The sequence below is a fragment of the Saccopteryx bilineata genome, chromosome 4, assembly GCF_036850765.1.
Source record: "Saccopteryx bilineata isolate mSacBil1 chromosome 4, mSacBil1_pri_phased_curated, whole genome shotgun sequence".
Taxonomy (NCBI): Eukaryota; Metazoa; Chordata; class Mammalia; order Chiroptera; family Emballonuridae; genus Saccopteryx; species Saccopteryx bilineata.
In genome coordinates this window covers 31,838,209-31,857,014 of record NC_089493.1, presented here as the reverse complement: position 1 = coordinate 31,857,014, position 18,806 = coordinate 31,838,209, and the positions used below count along the sequence as shown (strand labels likewise).

Below are 18,806 nucleotides of genomic sequence, written 5' to 3'. Positions count from 1 at the left end.
GCCCTGTCACCTCTTTTCTGCCTGGGGAACTCTTTCATCCTTCTAAGGCTCAGCTCAGACATCACCTTGGTCAAGCTTCCCTGACTCCTCAAGGCAGGAATTTGCTCTGATCTCCCATGGTGCTTTGTACTTTTGTACATATGTTATGGCTCCTAACACACTAGGTTGTGTTCTGTGAACTGTGAACTTCACTAGACTGTGTCTTAAGGTCTTTCCAAGCCCAGCACTTAAAGTGAACTTGGCATGCTGAGGGGATCGTAAGGTTTACTGAATTTATGAGCTGCCTGGCAGACTGCAAGGGTTTCTCTTCTCCCTCGACTGACTGGGGCTTTGTTTGAGATGCCTTTATTTGTTTATCTTTTTTTTAATTCACATCATGGGAGGTGGTTTTAACATGGGTCTTTTCAACTCCAGAATTTCTGAGTAGTGCAAGATTCCAGTCTGATAAATGGGTGAACGTAAACCAGCTCTTGGTCTGACCTTGGTGGGTGTTTTTCATATGACCCCAACACACTCCCTCACTTGCCCGTGGAGGAACAAGAACCCCAGAAGGTCTTGGTGCCCTTGGGTCTGGAGCCCTGGTTGTAGTAGGTGCCACCTCTCCTAGAAGCCTCACTGGGCTGCTCTCTGACTCCCTCTATGGAGGGGATAACCTTGCCTTGTTGTGAGGAAGGAGATCTTGGTTGGCCTTTTACCTCATGGGAAGAACGAAGACATTTCAAGTGTCCCTCATACCGGACTGAGTGGAGAGCATCACTCCCTGGAACTGGAAGGCAGGTGAGAGCAGCCATGCTGGAGAACCTAAGTTAGGCTCTTCCTCTTTCTTCTTTCCCTGTTTCCCTCCCTCCATGCCAGGAACTGTCCCTAGAGAAGAAGAAAACCCTGGAAATGCTGGAGGAGAATGAGAACCAACTGCAGACACTGGCCAATCAGAGCGAGCAGCCGACTCCCACTGGTGGTCTCCATAGCAACCTAAGGCAGATAGAGGAGAAGATGCAGCAGCTCTTGGAGGAGAAGCTTCTGGCAGAGAAGCGGTGAGGAGCCCGGGACCCTGGAGTCCACGATTGGCTTTGGGGATTGGTCGTTTTCCTTGAACTGGACACCTGGACTTTTGAGTTCTAGTTACCATTGCCCAGATAGGTCACTCACTTCCTTTTGCCTGGGACTCAGTTTTCCCACCAGGCAAATGGGAAGAGAACCTTCACTACACGGAGCTGACTGGGTCATTATCTCTTGCAATGGTGTAAGCTGTACAGAGACTCATTGGGTCTGTATAACAATGCTTTGTGGCCTGCGGGGAGTGTGCTCTTAGCCCCTTTTTACAGAAGAGGAAACTCAGCCTTGGAGGGGTTGTAACTCAGCTTGTCCTTTTTCCTGTGGTCACAGGACCAGGATGACATAGACCCAGGACTTAGATCTTCTGACTTTATCACCGGGGTTGCCCTCGGCTCACCACATCACTCCTCTCATTACCTGGGTGACAGGACCACAAAGTTTGGGGGCTTCTGAAACCTAGGTCTCAGTGTTTTTCCAGCCAGATCTCTATGAGGGGCTGCCCTCCCACTGGAGGCCCCTTTGGCGAGGGAGCCCTGACTGAGTGCTCCCCCCCCACCACCACTGCAGGATGAAGGAGAACGAGGAGCGCTCGCGGGCCCTGGAGGAGGAGCGTGAGTTCTATTCCAGCCAGTCCCAGGCACTGCAGAACTCACTGCAGGAGCTGACGGCCCAGAAGCAGCAGGCTGAGCAGGAGCTCAAGGTGCCCCACTCACCTGGAGATTTCCCTCACATCCTGCACTTGACCAAGCAGCTACCTGAATGGCCAGCCAGGTGCAGGGGATGGAGCCACCCTGAGGGGAAGCAGCAGGCCTGCAGCTTCTCTGGGGCATCATTGCTGGGTGTGGGCCTGAATCCAGGCCATCTGCCAAGGGTGTCACCTAAGGCAGGAGGCGGCAACTTCCATCCACGTCCAAAGTTGAGAAAGCCTACTCGAGCCAGGGGTGATCAGGGAAGGCTTCCAGGGGAGGTGGCCACTGCCCCCCAGGACCCCACATCTTTCTTCCCACTCCCTTCAGGCTGAGGTGAAAGTCCGTATGGACCTGGAACGGCGTCTGCGGGAGGCCGAGGGGGCCTTGAGGAGCCTGGAACAAGGGCTCAACTCCAAGGTGCGGAACAGGGAGAAGGAGGAGAGGATGCGCGCCGACGTGAGCCACCTGAAAAGTAAGCCTTGCCCTCTGTGCCCGGCCCCTCAGCCCCGAGCTCAGCCCGGCCAAGTCCAGGCCCCTGGAGCTGGGAACAGGGGCCTCGAGCCCCACGCAGGGGCTGGTGTGCGTTAGATATCTAGATTTGGATGGAGTGTCTCAGACTCCTGCCTGCAGGCATCTCCTGGATGCAGCTTCCTTCCGGGGGCTGGAGCTGGGGTGGGGTGGGGAGAGCCTGCAGTTCTGCCCCCTCCAGCAGTGACTCTGGGGAGGGCTGAGGTCCCCGTGTGTCCGGGAGGGGCGGGGCGGGCCACAGCACGGAAGGGGAGGGTGCCGTGGATCTGTGCGCAGGGTTCTTCGAGGAGTGCATCCGGAACGCCGAGCTGGAGGCCAAGATGCCGGTCATCATGAAGAACTCCGTGTACATCCACAAGGCGGCCACTCGCCGCATCAAGAGCTGCCGTTTCCACCGGCGCCGGTCCAGTACCTCCTGGAACGACAGTGAGTGTGCGCATCTGTGCGCCCCGGTGGGGACCGGATGGTCACGGGCCGCCAGTGACAAGGCAAGAAGAGGCTGAGCACCGAGTGGGAAGGGCGGGCCCAGCACCGGGGCCGACACTGTGGCCTTGAACTGCTCCGCCAGCCTTGGGGTTTTCCCAGAACCAGGGGAGCCCGTGGGTGGGAAAGGGCTGGGAGACGCTTAGCAGCACTTAGGATGGTGGGTGAGGGAGGTGGGCAGGGGCTGGGGATAGAGCCAGCCTGATGGAGGAAGGGCTGTTCACAGCGGGAGGGGCCCTCCTCTTCCCAGTGAAGCCGTCCCAGTCCTTCATGACCTCCCAGCTGGATGCCAACAACATGGAGGAGCTGAAGGAGGTGGCCAAGCGGCTGAGCCGAGACCAGCGCTTCCGGGAGTCCATCTACCACATCATGGTGACTCAGCCCGGACCACCCTCAGCGCTTCCCCGGGGTGGAAAGTGATGGGCTCTCCTTCCTGCCTCCCGAGCCTTTCCTGGGGGAGGCTGACTACCTGGCTTCTCCTCTAGGCCAGAGCTGTACCTGAGAGCAGCCTCACCCTCAAAATACAGGGATGCTGCCTCCCTCCCCCCGCCCCCCAGGCCCTACCCTTGGGTCTATATCAGGCCCATGCAGGCCCCATCTGGATGCTGCCTGGTTGTCATGATGTGGCCAGGAAGAGGCCTGGTTGCTTGTGAAGGCTTTTTTGTTTTGGGCCGGGGAATGTGGTGGGCAGGGCCCACAGCTCTCTGCCGTCCCCGCTCTACCTCTCTGTGACTGCCACCCTTCCTGTTCTGATGTGTGAAGGCCTCGCCTCCCCACCTTGGCACTTGCTTCTCCTGGGGGGAGGGGGACTTCCTAACCCTCTCTTTGCTTCAGCAAGCCATAGACATCCCTCCTTCAAGGGCCTCCACTTTGACCACATTATACGGTAGGAAGGAAGGGACCGGGCACAGCAGCTCTGGGCGCATGGCCCACCACAGTGCCACAGTGTCACCTTTCCTGAGGTTGGGCCCTGGCTGTGGGATTGCCCGCTCACTGCCCTCCTTGCCCTGCAGCCTCAGCGCCCTCCCCCACCCCCACTGCACCCTAACTGCATCTGTATCTAGGGTCCCTGGGCCCTGGCTGGGAGCTGGGACAACAGTGACACCAAGAGCTCTCCCAGAGGACACATAGCAAGACAGGTAGTGGATGAAGGTGGCCCTGGCTGCCACATTATCTTCTGGTTGGCCAGGGAGGCAGCTCCCTGTGGCAATGGTAGCCTTGCTGGTCTTGGGTATCTCAGACGACTCCCTCCCAGCTGTCCCCTCCCTGTAGGGGCTTTACCCAGTGAAACAATGTGACCAGAACCCTGGAAGATGGGGCTTGGGCCTGGGAAATGGCCAGTAGCCATTGGTTGGCCCCATGTCTTCAGGGCTGAAGCTGAAACACCTGTCTGCAGTTTTTGTGGAAAACACCATGAGGATGAGGGCTGTGGGGTGTGTCCCTCCCCCCTGGGCAGTCTACCCAGCTCTTTTCCCTGTAGCCCCCCCCCCAAAGCTTCCTGAGTCTGTTTCTCTACAGAAAGGGATCTATTGGGATCATGGTGCTCAGGGACACTGGTGGGATTAAAGGTGCTGATTTTCTGCTGCTTGGAAAGCTGAGTGAGAAGCCCAGTCTGCAAGTTGGACAGATGGCTGCAGAAGTGCAGGTCCCCGGGGACTTGTGTGGGACTATTCCGTGGGAAGAGGAGTGTTGCTGACTTAAAACTCGTGCATGTCCATTGCTCTGTGCTCAGACCTGCCTGGTGAAACTGATCTCAGTGGTCCCTTCTCAGTGGTGGGTGGACTTCGATGGCTTGGTGGGGACAGGGGTGGAGGTGTTTCAGGATCAATGCATCTGAAAGGGATCTCTAAATGTAAAATCTTTAAATATGTAGAAACCTGCATAAATCTGGAAATAATTTGTCTGACATGTATGTGGAATGGACTTTGAAATGAGAGGGAAGATTTGTAAAACCAAGATTAATGTTTATTTTTTGTTTCTTTGTTTTTAAAAAATTTGATTAATAATGGTTTGCTCTTGGAGAAAGATCTTTTGGAAATTTTCAAACACACACACACACACACCTATATTTTTTGTGGGCCAGCTGTTGACTGGAAAGGAAAGTGTTTTTCCATGTATAATCACCAATCCTAGTTTATTTCTTTCTTTTTCACTCTGTACTTACCATTGCCTCAGGCAAGTCTGAGTTATCTTTAACCAACTGGTCAATTTATAAGTATTTATTTGTTAAAAACTCACTAGGTACCTACCACTGTAAATAGAAAGAGAACAAAATCCCTATACAGAAAATACAGACACTGGCCAAGTGGCTCAGTGGATGGAGCGTGGATTTGGCAAGCCGAGGTCGTGGGCTCCATCCTTGGTCAGGGCACATAGGAGGTGCAATCCATGAGTGCACAACCAAGTGGAACAACGAATCGATGCCTCTCTCTCTCACCCTTCCCCCCTGCCTTCCTCTCTATCTCTCTCTCAAATCAATAGAACAAAATATGTAAATGTGGGGATTGCTTACTGGAAATAATATGGATGGGATTTTTTTTTTAAACCCTTATTCCTTTGCCAATTAAATGTTACCTGCATTATCGCTGTGGTTGGTCATTGCTGAAGAGCTGTTGCCCCCCGCCGGCCAAATGTGGAATTACAGAATTGCTGGCTTGTACTCTTAACATGCACGTGTTTCTCCACATATGAGGAAGAAGTCCCTATTGCTGCACCCCCTGGGAGTGGCTTCTTAATAATTAACTGAAAAATCTGTGTTCCTGCCCTGAGGTCCTGGATAGCTCCATGTAACAAGAGCTGTCAGCTGGAGTTTCTTCTGATTTGAGCACAAACCAAAGGGGCAGCACACCTTGCCAGTGAGAATAGCCTCAGGGAGAGTTTTAAACCTCATTTTATAGCCTTCTAGTTTCAGTATCTCACCAAAAACTGAAAGTTTTACTTGCTCTGATGAGCGGTTTATGCTTTGGTTTCATAATCACCTAAGGGGGAGCAAGAAATAGTGATGACTGGTTGTTCCTATTTGGTTTATTTCCTGATGAGGTAGATGATCTGTCATCATGCTGGGACTGTCTTGGGTTGTGCTGTTTTTCAGAAAATTATGAACGGTCTCCCTTTTTACTATCGTAAGTGTCCCTGTTTGGGTGGTAGTTCCGCAGTCACCCACTTTTCTCTGATGATACGTTAATGGTGAAACATGAGGCCTGTAAAACACTGGGTTCTGCCCCTGGGAAGGATTCACTGTCTGTACTTGTCTCTGGAGGATGGAATTCTCGCCCCCACGCATCCTATCCCAGCCAGCTCCACAGGACCTGGGCAGCCTGTGGGTGCTCAGATGCCATCCACGTGAAATTTGGAGCTCCTGATTAAAGATGATGGCGGAACAAACTTGCTCAAGTCTCAGAGTGTGTTGGATTTGGTCTAACCAGAAGGTGGTTCTTTAAACCCACCAGAGGAGGGAGCTGCTCTGGAGCCCTCACATAAAGGCCAGCAGCCCCTGGGAAACTTATGCTTCTGTGAGGAGCCAGGATGAAGCTGCTCAGACCTTATACTACTGCAAGGTATGCCTAAGCGCTCCCCAAAATGAGAAATCCTGCCGCTTTGATGGGGGAGCTGCTCGCTTATCTCGCTCTACCCCTGGTGAGTAAGGGTGAAGGAATGTCCTTTGTAAGGCTTTGGGAGAGGACACAGTGTTGTTCTTGACGCTAGGGAAACAGAGATCCACTCCCAGACATCCAAAGCAACTAGGAGGCCTGGTAATTCAAACTCCAAGCAGGTATGGGTGGGTGTGACGTGGCGTTCCAGGTTCAGTTCCGGGCTCTGGCACATCCGTCTCCCCTTCCCTTTCCTAGACTTGGGCTACCAACTCCTGTCACCCAGAAATGAACTCCCCTCTCCAGCCTGCTGAGTTGGAGGTGTTCAGGGGAAGTTTAGGAGGCACTCCAAGCCAGGGGATCCTGGAGGTTCTAGGTCAATAAACTAAATACCCTTGTGGTGAATTGTACCTGCAATTGTCACTAAATGTTTCAGTATGGCCTGGCATTCTGTGTCCCTCTGGCTTTACCTCTGGGTGAGACTGGACTGTTGGCCAGTGGTGAGGGGGCTACCTGTCTTTATTTTTGGAGGGGGCTGCCTGTCTTAAAGGATAAGAATCAGCCGAAAGGATGTTGGGTCCCTATGCTTCTGATTTCCAGGTGGTTCCTCATCATGGTTAAGGAGCGCTTTGGCGTTACTTCCCCCTTCTGCCCAGCAGATGGCAGCATGCTCTGAGCTGGGCTAGCGAAAGGGAGCTGCTGCTGGAGAAAGGGGAGGGCTCTGTGACACTGCCAAGGTTCTGCATTACTGTTGCTGAACCTCCCAGTTGTTCTCTCCTTTAAAATATGAAACAGAAATCACCTCAACCATCATTTATTAAGAGTCTGTTGTATACCAGCACTTTCATGTTGATTTATCTCTTTTGTTCTCACAACACCCTCTCCTCAATTTGTAGATAAATGAAAGCCCCAGAAGTTAAGGGATTTGCCCAATGTCACACAGCTTCTAAGTAAAGATTTAGGTATTCAGCCATCAGGTTCAATACCGTGTTTTTTCCTAGCATATGCAATTAATTATACATTAATATGTAAATTATTTTATGAACCTTTGAAATCAGGTTCTTCCCTCTCTTCTTTCCTTCTTCCCTCCTCTCTCCCTTCCTTTCTCCCTCCTTCCCTCCCTCCCTCCTTCCCACCCTCCCTCTTCCCTTCTTTCCTTCCTCCCTCCCTCCCTCCCTCCCTCCCTTCCTTCCTTCCTCCTTCCTTCCTTCCTTCCTCCTTCCTTCCTTCCTTCCTTCCTCCTTCCCACCCTCCCTCTTCCCTTCCTTCCTTCCTTCCTTCCTCCTTCCCACCCTCCCTCTTCCCTCTCTTCCTTCCTTCCTCCTTCCTTCCTTCCTTCCTTCCTCCTTTCTTCCTTCCTTCCTTTCTTCCTTCCTTCCTTCCTTCCTTCCTTCCTTCCTTCCTTCCTTCCTCCTTCCCACCCTCCCTCTTCCCTTCCTTCTTTCCTTCCTTCCTTCTTTCCTCCTTCCTTCCTCCCTCCCTCCCTCCCTCCTTCTTCCTTCCTTCCTTCCTTCCCTCCTTCCTTCCTTCTTTCCTTCCTCCTTCCTTCCTTCCTTCTTTCCTTCCTTCCTTCCACAAATATATTGAGCTCCTCTATGTTATAGGTCCCAAGATTCTCTACCAAGATCTTTTCTATTATGGGTTTTTAAGGGATTGATTCAACTGCTTGGTAACTCACAGTTTCCAGAGAATTCTTCCTTTCTGGAAGTCTGGCAAGTCCAACATAGCAGGGCCTGAGGATCAGAGCCTCTCATCCTAAAGACTTTGCAAAACAACCAGGCACTCTTTCTGCCTCCAACCACTTTTAGACTGGCAGTCTCTTAACCTTCATATTACTCTGTCCTGCCCCGCATTCCCAGTCCAGTGTCCTCTGGAACAGAAGAATCCTCTGGGGGTGGGCAGCCAGTGGGAATATCCTAGGCTGGGAATCTAGAGGCCTGAGTGGTCCTACAGAGCCAGTGATTAATCCTTAGAGAGGGACAAGCCATCTAGCCTCCCCTTTGTAAAATGAGGGTGTGGAGAGAGGTGCTCCTGGTCAAGGCACATACGGGAGTTGATGCTTCCTGCTCCTCCTCCTCCTCCTCTCTCCTCTCTAAAATGAATAAATAAAATCTTTTTTAAAAGTTTATATTTAAAAAAAAAAACCCTTCTTTGGCCCTGGCCGGTTGGCTCAGTGGTAGAGCGTCAGCCTGGCGTGCAGGAGTCCTGGGTTCGATTCCTGGCCAGGGCACACGGGAGAGGCGCCCATCTGCTTCTCCACCCCTCCCCCTCTCCTTCCTCTCTGTCTCTCTCTTCCCCTCCCACAGCCAAGGTTCCATTGGAGCAAAGTTGGCCCGGGCACTGAGGATGGCTCCATGGCCTCTGCCTCAGGCACTAGAATGGCTCTGGTCGCGGCGGAGCGACACTTCAGATGGGCAGAGCATCGCCCCCTGGTGGGCATGCCGAGTGGATCCTGGTCGGGTGTATGCGGGAGTCTGTCTGACTGCCTCCCCATCTCCAACTTCAGAAAAAGACAAAAAAAACAAAACAAAAACCCAACCAACCAAACAAACAAACAAAAAACCCTTCTTCAATTATAGACTGTTCATCTCTACTAAAAATTGCATTGGGGTAGGCATGTGACTCAGGCTGGCCAATGAGAGGAGATGTCTGCTGGGGGATTCCTGGGGCAGGTTGTCTCACTTTTGAAAAGAGTCATAAGGAAGAGACAATCCCTTTACCTCCACTGGACATGTCATGTCCAGATAGGACACCTAGAAGTAAGGCAGCCACCTTGTGACCATGAGGGCAGCTATGCTGAGGACCAAGCCAGGATGCCAGGGGTAACTGAGCAGAAAGACAGCAAGGAGCTTTGGACCTTACTGAGGTGTCGGTGAGTCAACCAACACTAGATCTGCCCTATGTCAGGGCTTCTTGTTATGGGAGCTAATGTATCTCTCCTCGTTGTTTAGACATTTCTGAACAAGAGCTGCCTAATTGATAGTCATTTTAGCTTTTTCAGAATTGTTATGTGACCAACAAAGTCTGAAGGCCTTTTCCGAAAGAAGCCAAACATTTTAATCACAGACTGAGAACTAGACTTCATATATTCATTGATTCAACACTTACTTACTGAGAACCTACAATCATATTCTTAAAAGTTCTTTAAAACATTTCCTTCCCATAATGAAGCTCCCTAAAATTGAGATGTATCTTAAATTGATGACATCTTGCCATTGCTGCTGGCCACGTGGCTGTCTTGATGAGGTTGTCATTGCCTTTGCAGACATCAACTTTCAGCATCAAAATGTGCAGACGTATGTCAATAGTTTGGCAAAAAACAACAACAACAAAAAAAAAACCTCCCAAAATATTCAGGGATCGTGCTTTTAATAAATAAGGAGCAAATGGTGGTGGGGAAGGTGGTGAATCAGGTATGTTTGGCACTCCTGTGATACAGCTAAGATCCCCAAAATTATAAAGCTGGCTTAGGAGCCCAGCACATATGACACTTAGTTCTTTTATGGATTCTTTTGAGAAATGCTGCATCAGCAGCTCCTGATGCCTGAGGACAGCAGTGTGCAAGAAAAGACACAGTCACTCTCAGTCAAAGAGAGAGGACTCAGATTTGAGGACTCAGAGAAGTTCTAGAAATACCTTAGCCCAGTTATTTCACTTCTGTTTCCCATTTTATTACATACAAGAGTTATTTGTGATGAAAATCTGCAACAAACCAAGTCTAAAAGTGCTCCTTCATTAACTGCAAAATAAAAATTCTGAGTAAAAGTTTAGTGTCGTAGTTTAATTGGCAGCATTCTTAATTTCTTAGTGCTACATAAAATAATGGTGTGCCTTATACTCAATGATGTCTTAAGCTGGATGATATGTAGTACGTGCCAAGCAGTGTTGTGGTGCTGGGGATGTGACATTAAACAAGAATTAAACAAGAGTCAAAACCCCTAGTTGTTTGTGCAGGTTGACTATGGAGAGTGTCCTTCACATGTCATTCAGGGACCAATGTAACAGCTACCTTTCTGTTATCAGCCGAGGCTTCCAAGGTTACCGTGGGATCATAGTCTTCAGCCACTTTTAAGGATTTCTTGCTCCTTTTCATTGTGCCTGAAAGTGACCCAGAGCACTTTTGTTCTCATTTTTATTGGCTGAATGCAGGGGAGTCTGGGAAGTGTAGTCTGGCTGAGTGCCCAGGAAAAAAAGGTAAATACTGATGTTGATGAACTACCATCACTCTGTGCCACGCACTGTAGGCAATGCTGTGGAAGCGCGGCGGAGTCCGAGCAGCTCAGGGCCTCCCCAAAGGCAAGAAAGCAAAGACGCCAACCTGCCTGTCCCACCACTGTCTCTGAGGATGCTGTCCTGAATATCAGACACATCACTGAATAAGATGTAGATGACAGAATATTAACCCCATGGGTAACCAGGTTTTAATTGTTAATGGAATCTGTGGTGCTTATCCTAAACCAAGAATCTCTACTTGAGATGTTTTGGGGCAGAAGAGATTTTTCAGGGGTGCCCGTAAGGGTCATCACAGGGCACTGCCGATTCGGCCACTCTGCCTGCTCCGGGGCTGGAGGGGACGGTTTGCGTGTTCAGTAGAGGACCTGCCAGACTAGAAATGCAGGGCTCCAGCCTCCAGGATATAGACCAGAGCGATGGGTGCAGAGGCGATCAGAAATCCTGTGGAGCAGTTCGGGTTTCACCAACTGCAAGCTGTGTGATGAGGCTAAATTAATGTTTCTGGCTGCTGGATTCCTCCGTTGTCAATGTATATACATTCCTCAAAAGTAAATGCAGCCGTAATACCTGCCCTTACTACCTCACAGGATGTTGAGAGGATTTAGAGAACTTCAATGAGGGGAGACCTTTGTGGATTGTAAGGCAACAGAGTACAAGCACTGTATTGTGTTGATGATGAGATCACAGTGTCTGCACTTAGGAGGGGTCACATGAACCTTCCCCCTTGGATGAGTCATGGTGGTCTTGCTTATGCTCACTGCCTCTAATTCATTATTTCTTTTCTTTCTTTGTTATTGAATTTATTGGGGTGACACTGGTTAATAAAATTATATATGTTTCAGGTGGACAGTTCTATAACGCATCATTTGTGTATTGTACTGTGTTCTCCACCCTAAGTCGAGTCTCCTTCCATCACCATTCATTTCCCCTTCACCTTCTTATACCTCCGCCACCCTCCTTTCCCTCTGGTAATCAGCGTACTGTTGTCTGTATCTTAGTTTGCTTGTTTGTTGTTGTTGTTTTTTTTGCTTAATCCCTTCACCTTTTTTATACCCAGCCCTGCAACTCAACTCCCCTCTGACGACTGTCAGTATGTTTCTGTTTTGTTTGTTAGTTTATTTTGTTTAGATTTCACATATGAATGAAATCATATGGTAGTTGTCTTTCTCTGATTGGCTCATTTCACTTAGCGTAATGCTGTCCAGGTCCATCCATGCTGTCGCAAATGGTAAGATTCCCTTCTTTTTTATGGCCAAGTAGTAGTCCTTTGTGTAAATGTATCACTGCTCTTCTATTCTCTCATCTACTGATGGGCACTTGGGCTGTTTTCAAAGATTGGCTATTGTAAATAACGCTGCAGTGAACGTAAGGATGTACGTATTCTTTCAAATTAGTGATTCAGGTTTCTTTGAATATATTCCAATTTGTCATTTCTAAGCCACTTGTTTGAAAGCCTGTCTTTCTCCTTCTGTCACACAGACACACACACACTGTAGCTTATTCCATTTGGTGTTCAGGGTGAAGTCTATAAGTCAGGGCTGAGGAAACCCTTGGGGAAGGGAGGCAGGCTGGGGGCTGTGGCTGCCCTCTTACCTGTGTGATAGCAGGATGTGTTTTCTGTTGGCAGTGGCTGGCAGAGGCTGGCAGTCCCAGGATACACACATGCCAGGTGTCACAGCACACAGCTCTGTCTCCCCTCCTCAGGCCAGCTTTGTGGGTTGGTTCCTCTCTGTCCCTCCACCTCTTTTCACATGAACTATTTCTGTCATTCCCTGAATCCTGTGACATATTCCTGAGTTCTAGGGCTTTCAAGCCTTCCTGTCTCTTCTTGCTCCTCTAACAGTTACTAGAGTAAAGAGAGGTTGAAAACAGGATGTGACCTCCCAACCCTGGCTGATTGGCTCAGTGACAGAGCATTGGCCTAGCATGTGGATGGATGTGCTGGGTTCAATTCCTAGTCAGGGCACACAGGCAAAGCAATCATCTGCTTCTCTACCCCTCCCCCTCCCCCTTGTCTCTCTCTCCTCCCTTCCCACAGCCATGGCTCAATTGACTCCAGCAAGTTGGCCCCAAGCACTGAAGATGGCTCTCTGGAGCCTCTTGGGCACTAAAAATAGCTTGGTTGCCAATCAATGGCCCTAGATAGGCAGAGCATCCCTGTAGGGGGCTTGCGGGGTGGATCCTGGTCAGGATGCATGTGGGAGTCTGTCTGTCTCCCCTTGTCTCACTTAAATAAAAAAAGTTGTGCCCTACTCATTTTAAAGCTATGCCAATTTTGGCACAGAGAGGGAAAGGAATTTTTTTCAGCCAAACAGGTGGACGGGCAATAACTGAGAAGAATTCACCTGGAAAAATAGAGGACTCATCAGGACACTTCTAGCTGTCATGACAGAACACATGCTCATAAGGCGGGGAAGTACTCTGAATCAAAGTATTGTTAGCCACAGGAATCTTAGGGCCTAGAACTGGGGACTCTGCCACTGGGATGTTGGCTCTTTCTCTGCTTGTCTTTGTTTCTCTTTGTGTGATGACCTAGCTCTCTCCTGCTGCAAATATCTGAAAAGGACATAGCCATAGGTACCCCAGAGAAAAGAGAGCTGCTTTTTTCTTTTTGTGACAGAGACAGAGAAAGGGACAGATAAGGACAGACAGACAGGAAGGAAGATGAAAAGCATCAGTACTTTGTTGTGACACCTTAGTTGTTCATTGATTGCTTTCTCATATGTGGCTTGACTGGGGGGGGCTACAACAGAACCAGTGACCCCTTGCTCAAGCCGGTGACCTTGGGCTCAAGCCAGTGACCTCGTGCTCAAGCTGGTGGGCCTGCTCAAGCTGGAGACCTTGGGGTTTCAAAACTGGGTCCTCTGGGTCCCAGTCCGACGCTCTATCCACTGCGCCACTGCCTGGTCAGGCGAGAGCTGCTTTCTTCAGGTTCCCTGTGTTCATCCCAGGGAATAAATTGGTTCTGCAGCTCAGGTCATATGCCTACCACTTGGCTGAATCACTGTTGTGGGCGGGGAGAATGCAGATCTATAATTGCCCAGACAATCCACCAGCACAGAGGGAGGTGGGATGTGCAGAGGATGGGTGTGGAGGAGTGCGTGTGTGGCGCGCGCATGTGTGTGTCTGTGTACATGCACATGCAACCCTGTAGGACTGGGGTGAGCAATGTTGAGCAGCGGCAGCAGCAGGACCACATCTTCCCTAGGCTCCAGCAGCTTCCTGAAGGCTGGGTCAGCAGTGGTTGTCATGGCAACAGCCTGACTGAGGGGTCTTAAGGAAAAGTGAAGCTGGAATGTTTTGAATGAGATTTGCCTGTAGATGAATCCTTTCTTGCTAAGAGCCAAAGAATGACGTGCCCAGTTATTTGGGTCTGTCTCATTCTGAGTAGAGGAGTGTGGGGTTGAGTTTGGGTCTCCTGACCCTGAGATTCCTTGGAAGGCTGGTGCCATCGCATCCTGGTTGAGCACAGAAAAAACCTTGGGGGCTTCACAGGATAATTAATAATGAGAAAACTCCCCACAATGCTCCACCAAGTCCTCCCAACGCTGCAGGAAAGGGACACCTTTAATTTGAGATTCCAAGCTCTCATTTGCCTTGTGAGGGAAAAGGCAGCTAAGGGTCCTAGGGGAATCAGTTCTTTGTGTACTTGGTGGTGCCAGGGGCCATCAGACACCTTTCCCCAGTAATCCCTCAGCTCCCTGTGCAGGGTCCTTATCTTCACCTCTATAACTAAATAAATCTTCCTATATTCAGTGAGGTGCCACCCCTCACCCCAGATCCACCCTCAGGATTCTAAGAAGAATAAGAAAATAAAAATAACTCTGTAACTATTGAATTTTGTCTCTCTCTCCAAACCCCTCCACTCACAAAATGATGGGCAATATTAGCACAGAGCCTGGCACTCCTGGTACTTGTGGAATTGATTCACTGTTAAGTGCAAAGGTCTACTTGAAGAGATGACTCTCAAACAGTGATTTATAGCAAAGTGGGAATGGGAGGGAACATTCTTCTGGAGGAAGTAGGGTGCTGGCATGGGGGCTGGGTAGAGCAGAGTTTGAAAACGCATCTAATATTCTAGTATAAATTAAAATGAAGATAATAAGAATTCAGCATTTTTGTCCCCAAACCATAGATAGTAACAAAGCTTGATTAAATCTTTGTGGGTGGGCTATATGTTTAAAAATGTTGAGCCTGACCTGTGGTGGCGCAGTGGATAAAGCATCTACCTGGAAAGCTAAGGTTGCCAGTTTGAATCCCTAGGCTTGCCTGGTCAAGGCACATATGGGAGTTGATGCTTCCTAATCTTCCCCCCTTCTCTCTCTCTCTCTCTCTCTCTCTCTCTCTCTCTCCCCCTTCCTCTCTCTCTCTCCCACCTCTAAAAAAAATAAATAAAACCTTTTAAAAAATGTTGAGAATCAGGGTTCTGGCTGGGTGGCTCGGTGGATAGAGTGTTGTCCTGGTACGCTGAGGTTGCAGGTTTGATACTCAGTCAGGATACATACAGGAAGCAACCAATGAGTGCACAACTAAGTGGAACAGCTAAGTGGAATGAGTTGATGCTTCTCTCTCTTTCCCTCTGTCTCCCTCCTTTTCCCTCTCTCTCAAATCAATGGAAAAACATTTTTTAAAATACTGAAAATCGGGCCTAAGAGATTTTGGTGAATTCCTTTGTTTTGGAGGATGGAATCTCCCCTGAAGGGTTGAGCTGATTCTTGGGACAGTGACCACAGCTTGGCCAATCACAGAAAGGACTGCTGCTCACTGGGGCTGGAAGCCTGAGGACAGAGTGGGGCAGATCTTGGAGATTTGGCTCACAGTAAATTTTTTATTTATTTATTTATTTATTTATTTGTATTTTTCCAAAGCTGGAAATGGGGAGAGACAGTCAGACAGACTCCCGCATGTGCCCGACCGGGATCCACCCGGCACGCCCACCAGGGGGCGACGCTCTGCCCCTTCGGGGCGTCGCTCTGTTGCAACCAGAGCCACTCTAGCGCCTGGGGCAGAGGCCAAGGAGCCATCCCCAGCACCTGGGCCATCTTTGCTCCAATGGAGCCTCACTGCGGGAGGGGAAGAGAGAGACAGAGAGGAAGGAGAGGAGGAGGGGTGGAGAGGCAGATGGGCGCCTCTCCTGTGTGCCCTGGCTGGGAATCGAACCCGGGACCTCTGCATGCCAGGCCGACGCTCCACCACTGAGCCAACTGGCCAGGGCCACAGTAAATCTTATTAAGAAGACTGAGTCCAACATGAGTGCACCACCAGGTAAACTGATATAACTCACTGTGTATTTTCTTGGAAGAATGGTTCATGGAGGACAGTAAAGAGGCACAGGACTGTCAGGAGAGTGACTATTCCTACCCAAATGAGGATTCAGTGTTCCCAAGACACTCAGGGAGAAAGAGCCTGGATGAGAGGGGCATAGGAAGCAGTCACCATGCTACTGTGATGGAGCAAATAGGTGATGCCCATGAGGTTGACTGGTACTCTCTGGTTTCATTCTTTATATATATATATATCTATATAAAAATATCTATATTGATATATATATATTTTAAATGTTATTCAGTTGTTTTTTTTTGAGAGAGAGAGAGAGAGAGAGAGAAGGGGGAGGAGCAGGAAGCATCAACTTCCATATGTGCCTTGACCAGGCAAGCCCAGGGTTTTGAACCGGTGACCTCAGTATTCCCAGGTCAACACTTTATCCACTGTGCCACCACAGGTCTGGTTTCATTCTTTTTTATAAGGACAACTTCTGGTTCCCTCACAGTGTCCTTTGAGTGGATTTATGCCATCTCAGAAGGATATGTGCTCTGTGCATATTGGCATGCTTTTCCATCGTAAAGAATGCATTGGTGGCCCTGGCCGGTTGGCTCAGTGGTAGAGTGTCGGCCCGGTGTGTGGAAGTCCCGGGTTTGATTCCTGGTCAGAGCACACAGGAGAAGTGCCCATCTGCTTCTCCACCCCTCCCCCTCTCCTTCCTCTCTGTCTCTCTCTTCCCCTCCCGCAGCCGAGGCTTCATTGGAGCAAAGTTGGCCTGGGTGCTGAAGATGGCTCCATAACCTCCACCTCAGGTGCTAGAATGGCTCCAGCCACACGGAGCAACACTCCAGATGGGCAGAGCATCGCCCCCTGGTGGGCATGCTGGGTGGATTCCAGTCAGGCTCATGCGGGAGTCTGTCAGACTGACTCCTCACTTCTAATTTAGGAAAAATACAAAAAAAAAAAAAAAAAAAAAGAATGCATTTGTGTCTGAACTGGAGGCTGACTGACCTCTCCCAGGGTGGGTCAGTTTCTGAAAGGGTTTTTGAAACTATGAAGTCAAGGACTGGGCTGGGAGTCAAGGACTGGACTGGACTGGGCTGGGCTGTGGTGACTCCACCAAGGTGTGGAGGATGCCAGGTGCGTGATTGGAGGAGGCCATAGGACTCTTCTAAAGAAAGCATGCTAACTGCGTGCAACCATCTCTCTGTCGGCAGCAGTGAATCTGTTTCAGATTGTCTACCACCATGTATTGTTTAGGGTATTATAAGAGTCTGTTTTGTGCCCAAAAGTATATAGCAGCTTGCAGGCAGCGGCTGTATTTTATATACTGCGTGCCCCTCCAAGGGGCCTGAGGCAGCCAGGCTATGATCACTGTCCGTGTCCAGTCCAGCGAGGCTCACTGAGACGGGGACTGATACCCTGACAATGTCATGAGACTCTTTGCTGTTGATAGCACAATTTCACCTCCATTGCCTCAGCTTACCCCACCCACCCATTAGTCACCCCATGAAGAAACACAGGCTGATGCTTTTACAGTTTCCATCGTAAAGATCAAAAACCAAAAAACAGAGGTCAGAGAAAGCTGGCTTCAAGAGAAGTTTGAATTCCCACGCTGCCTAGCCCCGAGGAACAGGAGGAAGCAGGGTGATGAATGCTCTAGACCGACACGACAACACAATGGGGAGGGGCTCCCCCCTGGGCTCCTCTCCCTGCCCAGGGCCCCCCTCCCACAGTGAGTGTGAAGTGTGTGGATTGGGCCAGCTCTGCCTGGATCTTGGAGAGAAATTCTTGCTCACTTTTTCTTGACATGTTTTTCCTGGGACTCATCTTTTTTTTACTCTGAGAGTGTTAAGTAGTTCTGTGGATTCCGGAACTGAAGCCTCAGCTTACATTAAAGAGTGTCTTACAAGGGGCAGCTTGGTCCACCAGGGCAGACAAGCTTCAGTAATAAAGAGTTTGCATCTTTCTGTCCTGTGATAGGATAGGGTTGGAGGATACAGGGTCTCTGGTCAGATACCGTTATCCTGTCCTTACCCTGCTCGCACCACAGACGAGTGACCTGCCCCAGGTCTCACTGTGACGACAGGTAGGAGGGTCTGGAACACTGCCTCTGGACTCAAGTCCCTGTCCCTTCTAGTCTTGAGACAATGCCAAACCAAGACAGGGAGATGGTCCAGAAGCCTGGAACATTCTGTGAAGAGCTTTACACACTGATTACAGGTTTCTACCTGAACTCCTCACTCCATTGTCAACTCTCCTGCAGCTGCCCTGGGACACAGGATGGCCTGTCACCCAAGGCAGCTCCCATGATTGGACCAAGCTCTTCCCCCAGAGCCTGTTACCCAGCATGAGCTAAAGTCCTTGGGAGTTTCTAAGACTGCTTGAAGCAGAAAATTATTCTATATCTAACTTTCCTTCCTCCTCCACTCCCTCCCTCCCTGTCTTCTTTCCTTTCATCTTTTCTCCCCTTCCTCTTTCCTCCCATCCATTTACTCAAATCTACGCAGACGCACCCCTGTGGCTTGCTGTCTGCTGTCTCCTGTAGGATAAGCAGCATCAGAAACCGAATATTCCCCCTGAGTTGTGAGCCATGCTGAATTATTCATAGACAAATCCATTGCAAATTTCAGAGTGATTTTTCTTCAAGGTTGTGGTTGTGAGACTACGAGGTAATAGGACTAATGAACACATGGAGGTTAGAAATGCCATCAGAAACCAGACAACCCAAGGTCTCCATTTCATGAGATCCAATGCTGAGCACAGTGAAAAGAAATTCTCTGTGCAGGGACTCACACAACCTCGTCCTTGCATGGACAGAACCCTGGTTCCTGTATAGATTGATGAATTAAACACATCAGTAGATGCCTGGCCTCAACCAACCTCTAACCTGTGTGGAATTATCTCCTTCAGCTGAACAGGGACACTAGCTCAGGGGCGGGAACCTATGGCTCGTGAGCCAGAT

At 49.7% G+C, this 18,806-nt stretch overlaps 1 protein-coding gene across 5 annotated transcripts in view; it reads left to right on the top strand.

Moving 5' to 3' along the window:
* The window catches only part of PLEKHD1 (pleckstrin homology and coiled-coil domain containing D1), a 30,189-nt gene extending 24,860 nt beyond the window's left edge, over positions 1 to 5,329 (top strand). For 2 of the 5 annotated variants that reach the window (XM_066273468.1, XM_066273467.1), the window contains exons 9-13: positions 856 to 1,034; positions 1,624 to 1,756; positions 2,073 to 2,217; positions 2,550 to 2,699; positions 3,007 to 5,329. In XM_066273468.1, the coding sequence (XP_066129565.1) occupies positions 856 to 1,034; positions 1,624 to 1,756; positions 2,073 to 2,217; positions 2,550 to 2,699; positions 3,007 to 3,176 (777 nt within the window). In that variant the 3' untranslated portion in view covers positions 3,177 to 5,329. Of the gene's footprint in view, positions 1 to 855; positions 1,035 to 1,623; positions 1,757 to 2,072; positions 2,218 to 2,549; positions 2,706 to 2,982 lie in introns of all 5 variants that reach the window. The other 3 variants (XM_066273466.1, XM_066273464.1, XM_066273465.1) reach the window with 2 other exon arrangements.
* Positions 5,330 to 18,806: the final 13,477 nt, after the last annotated feature.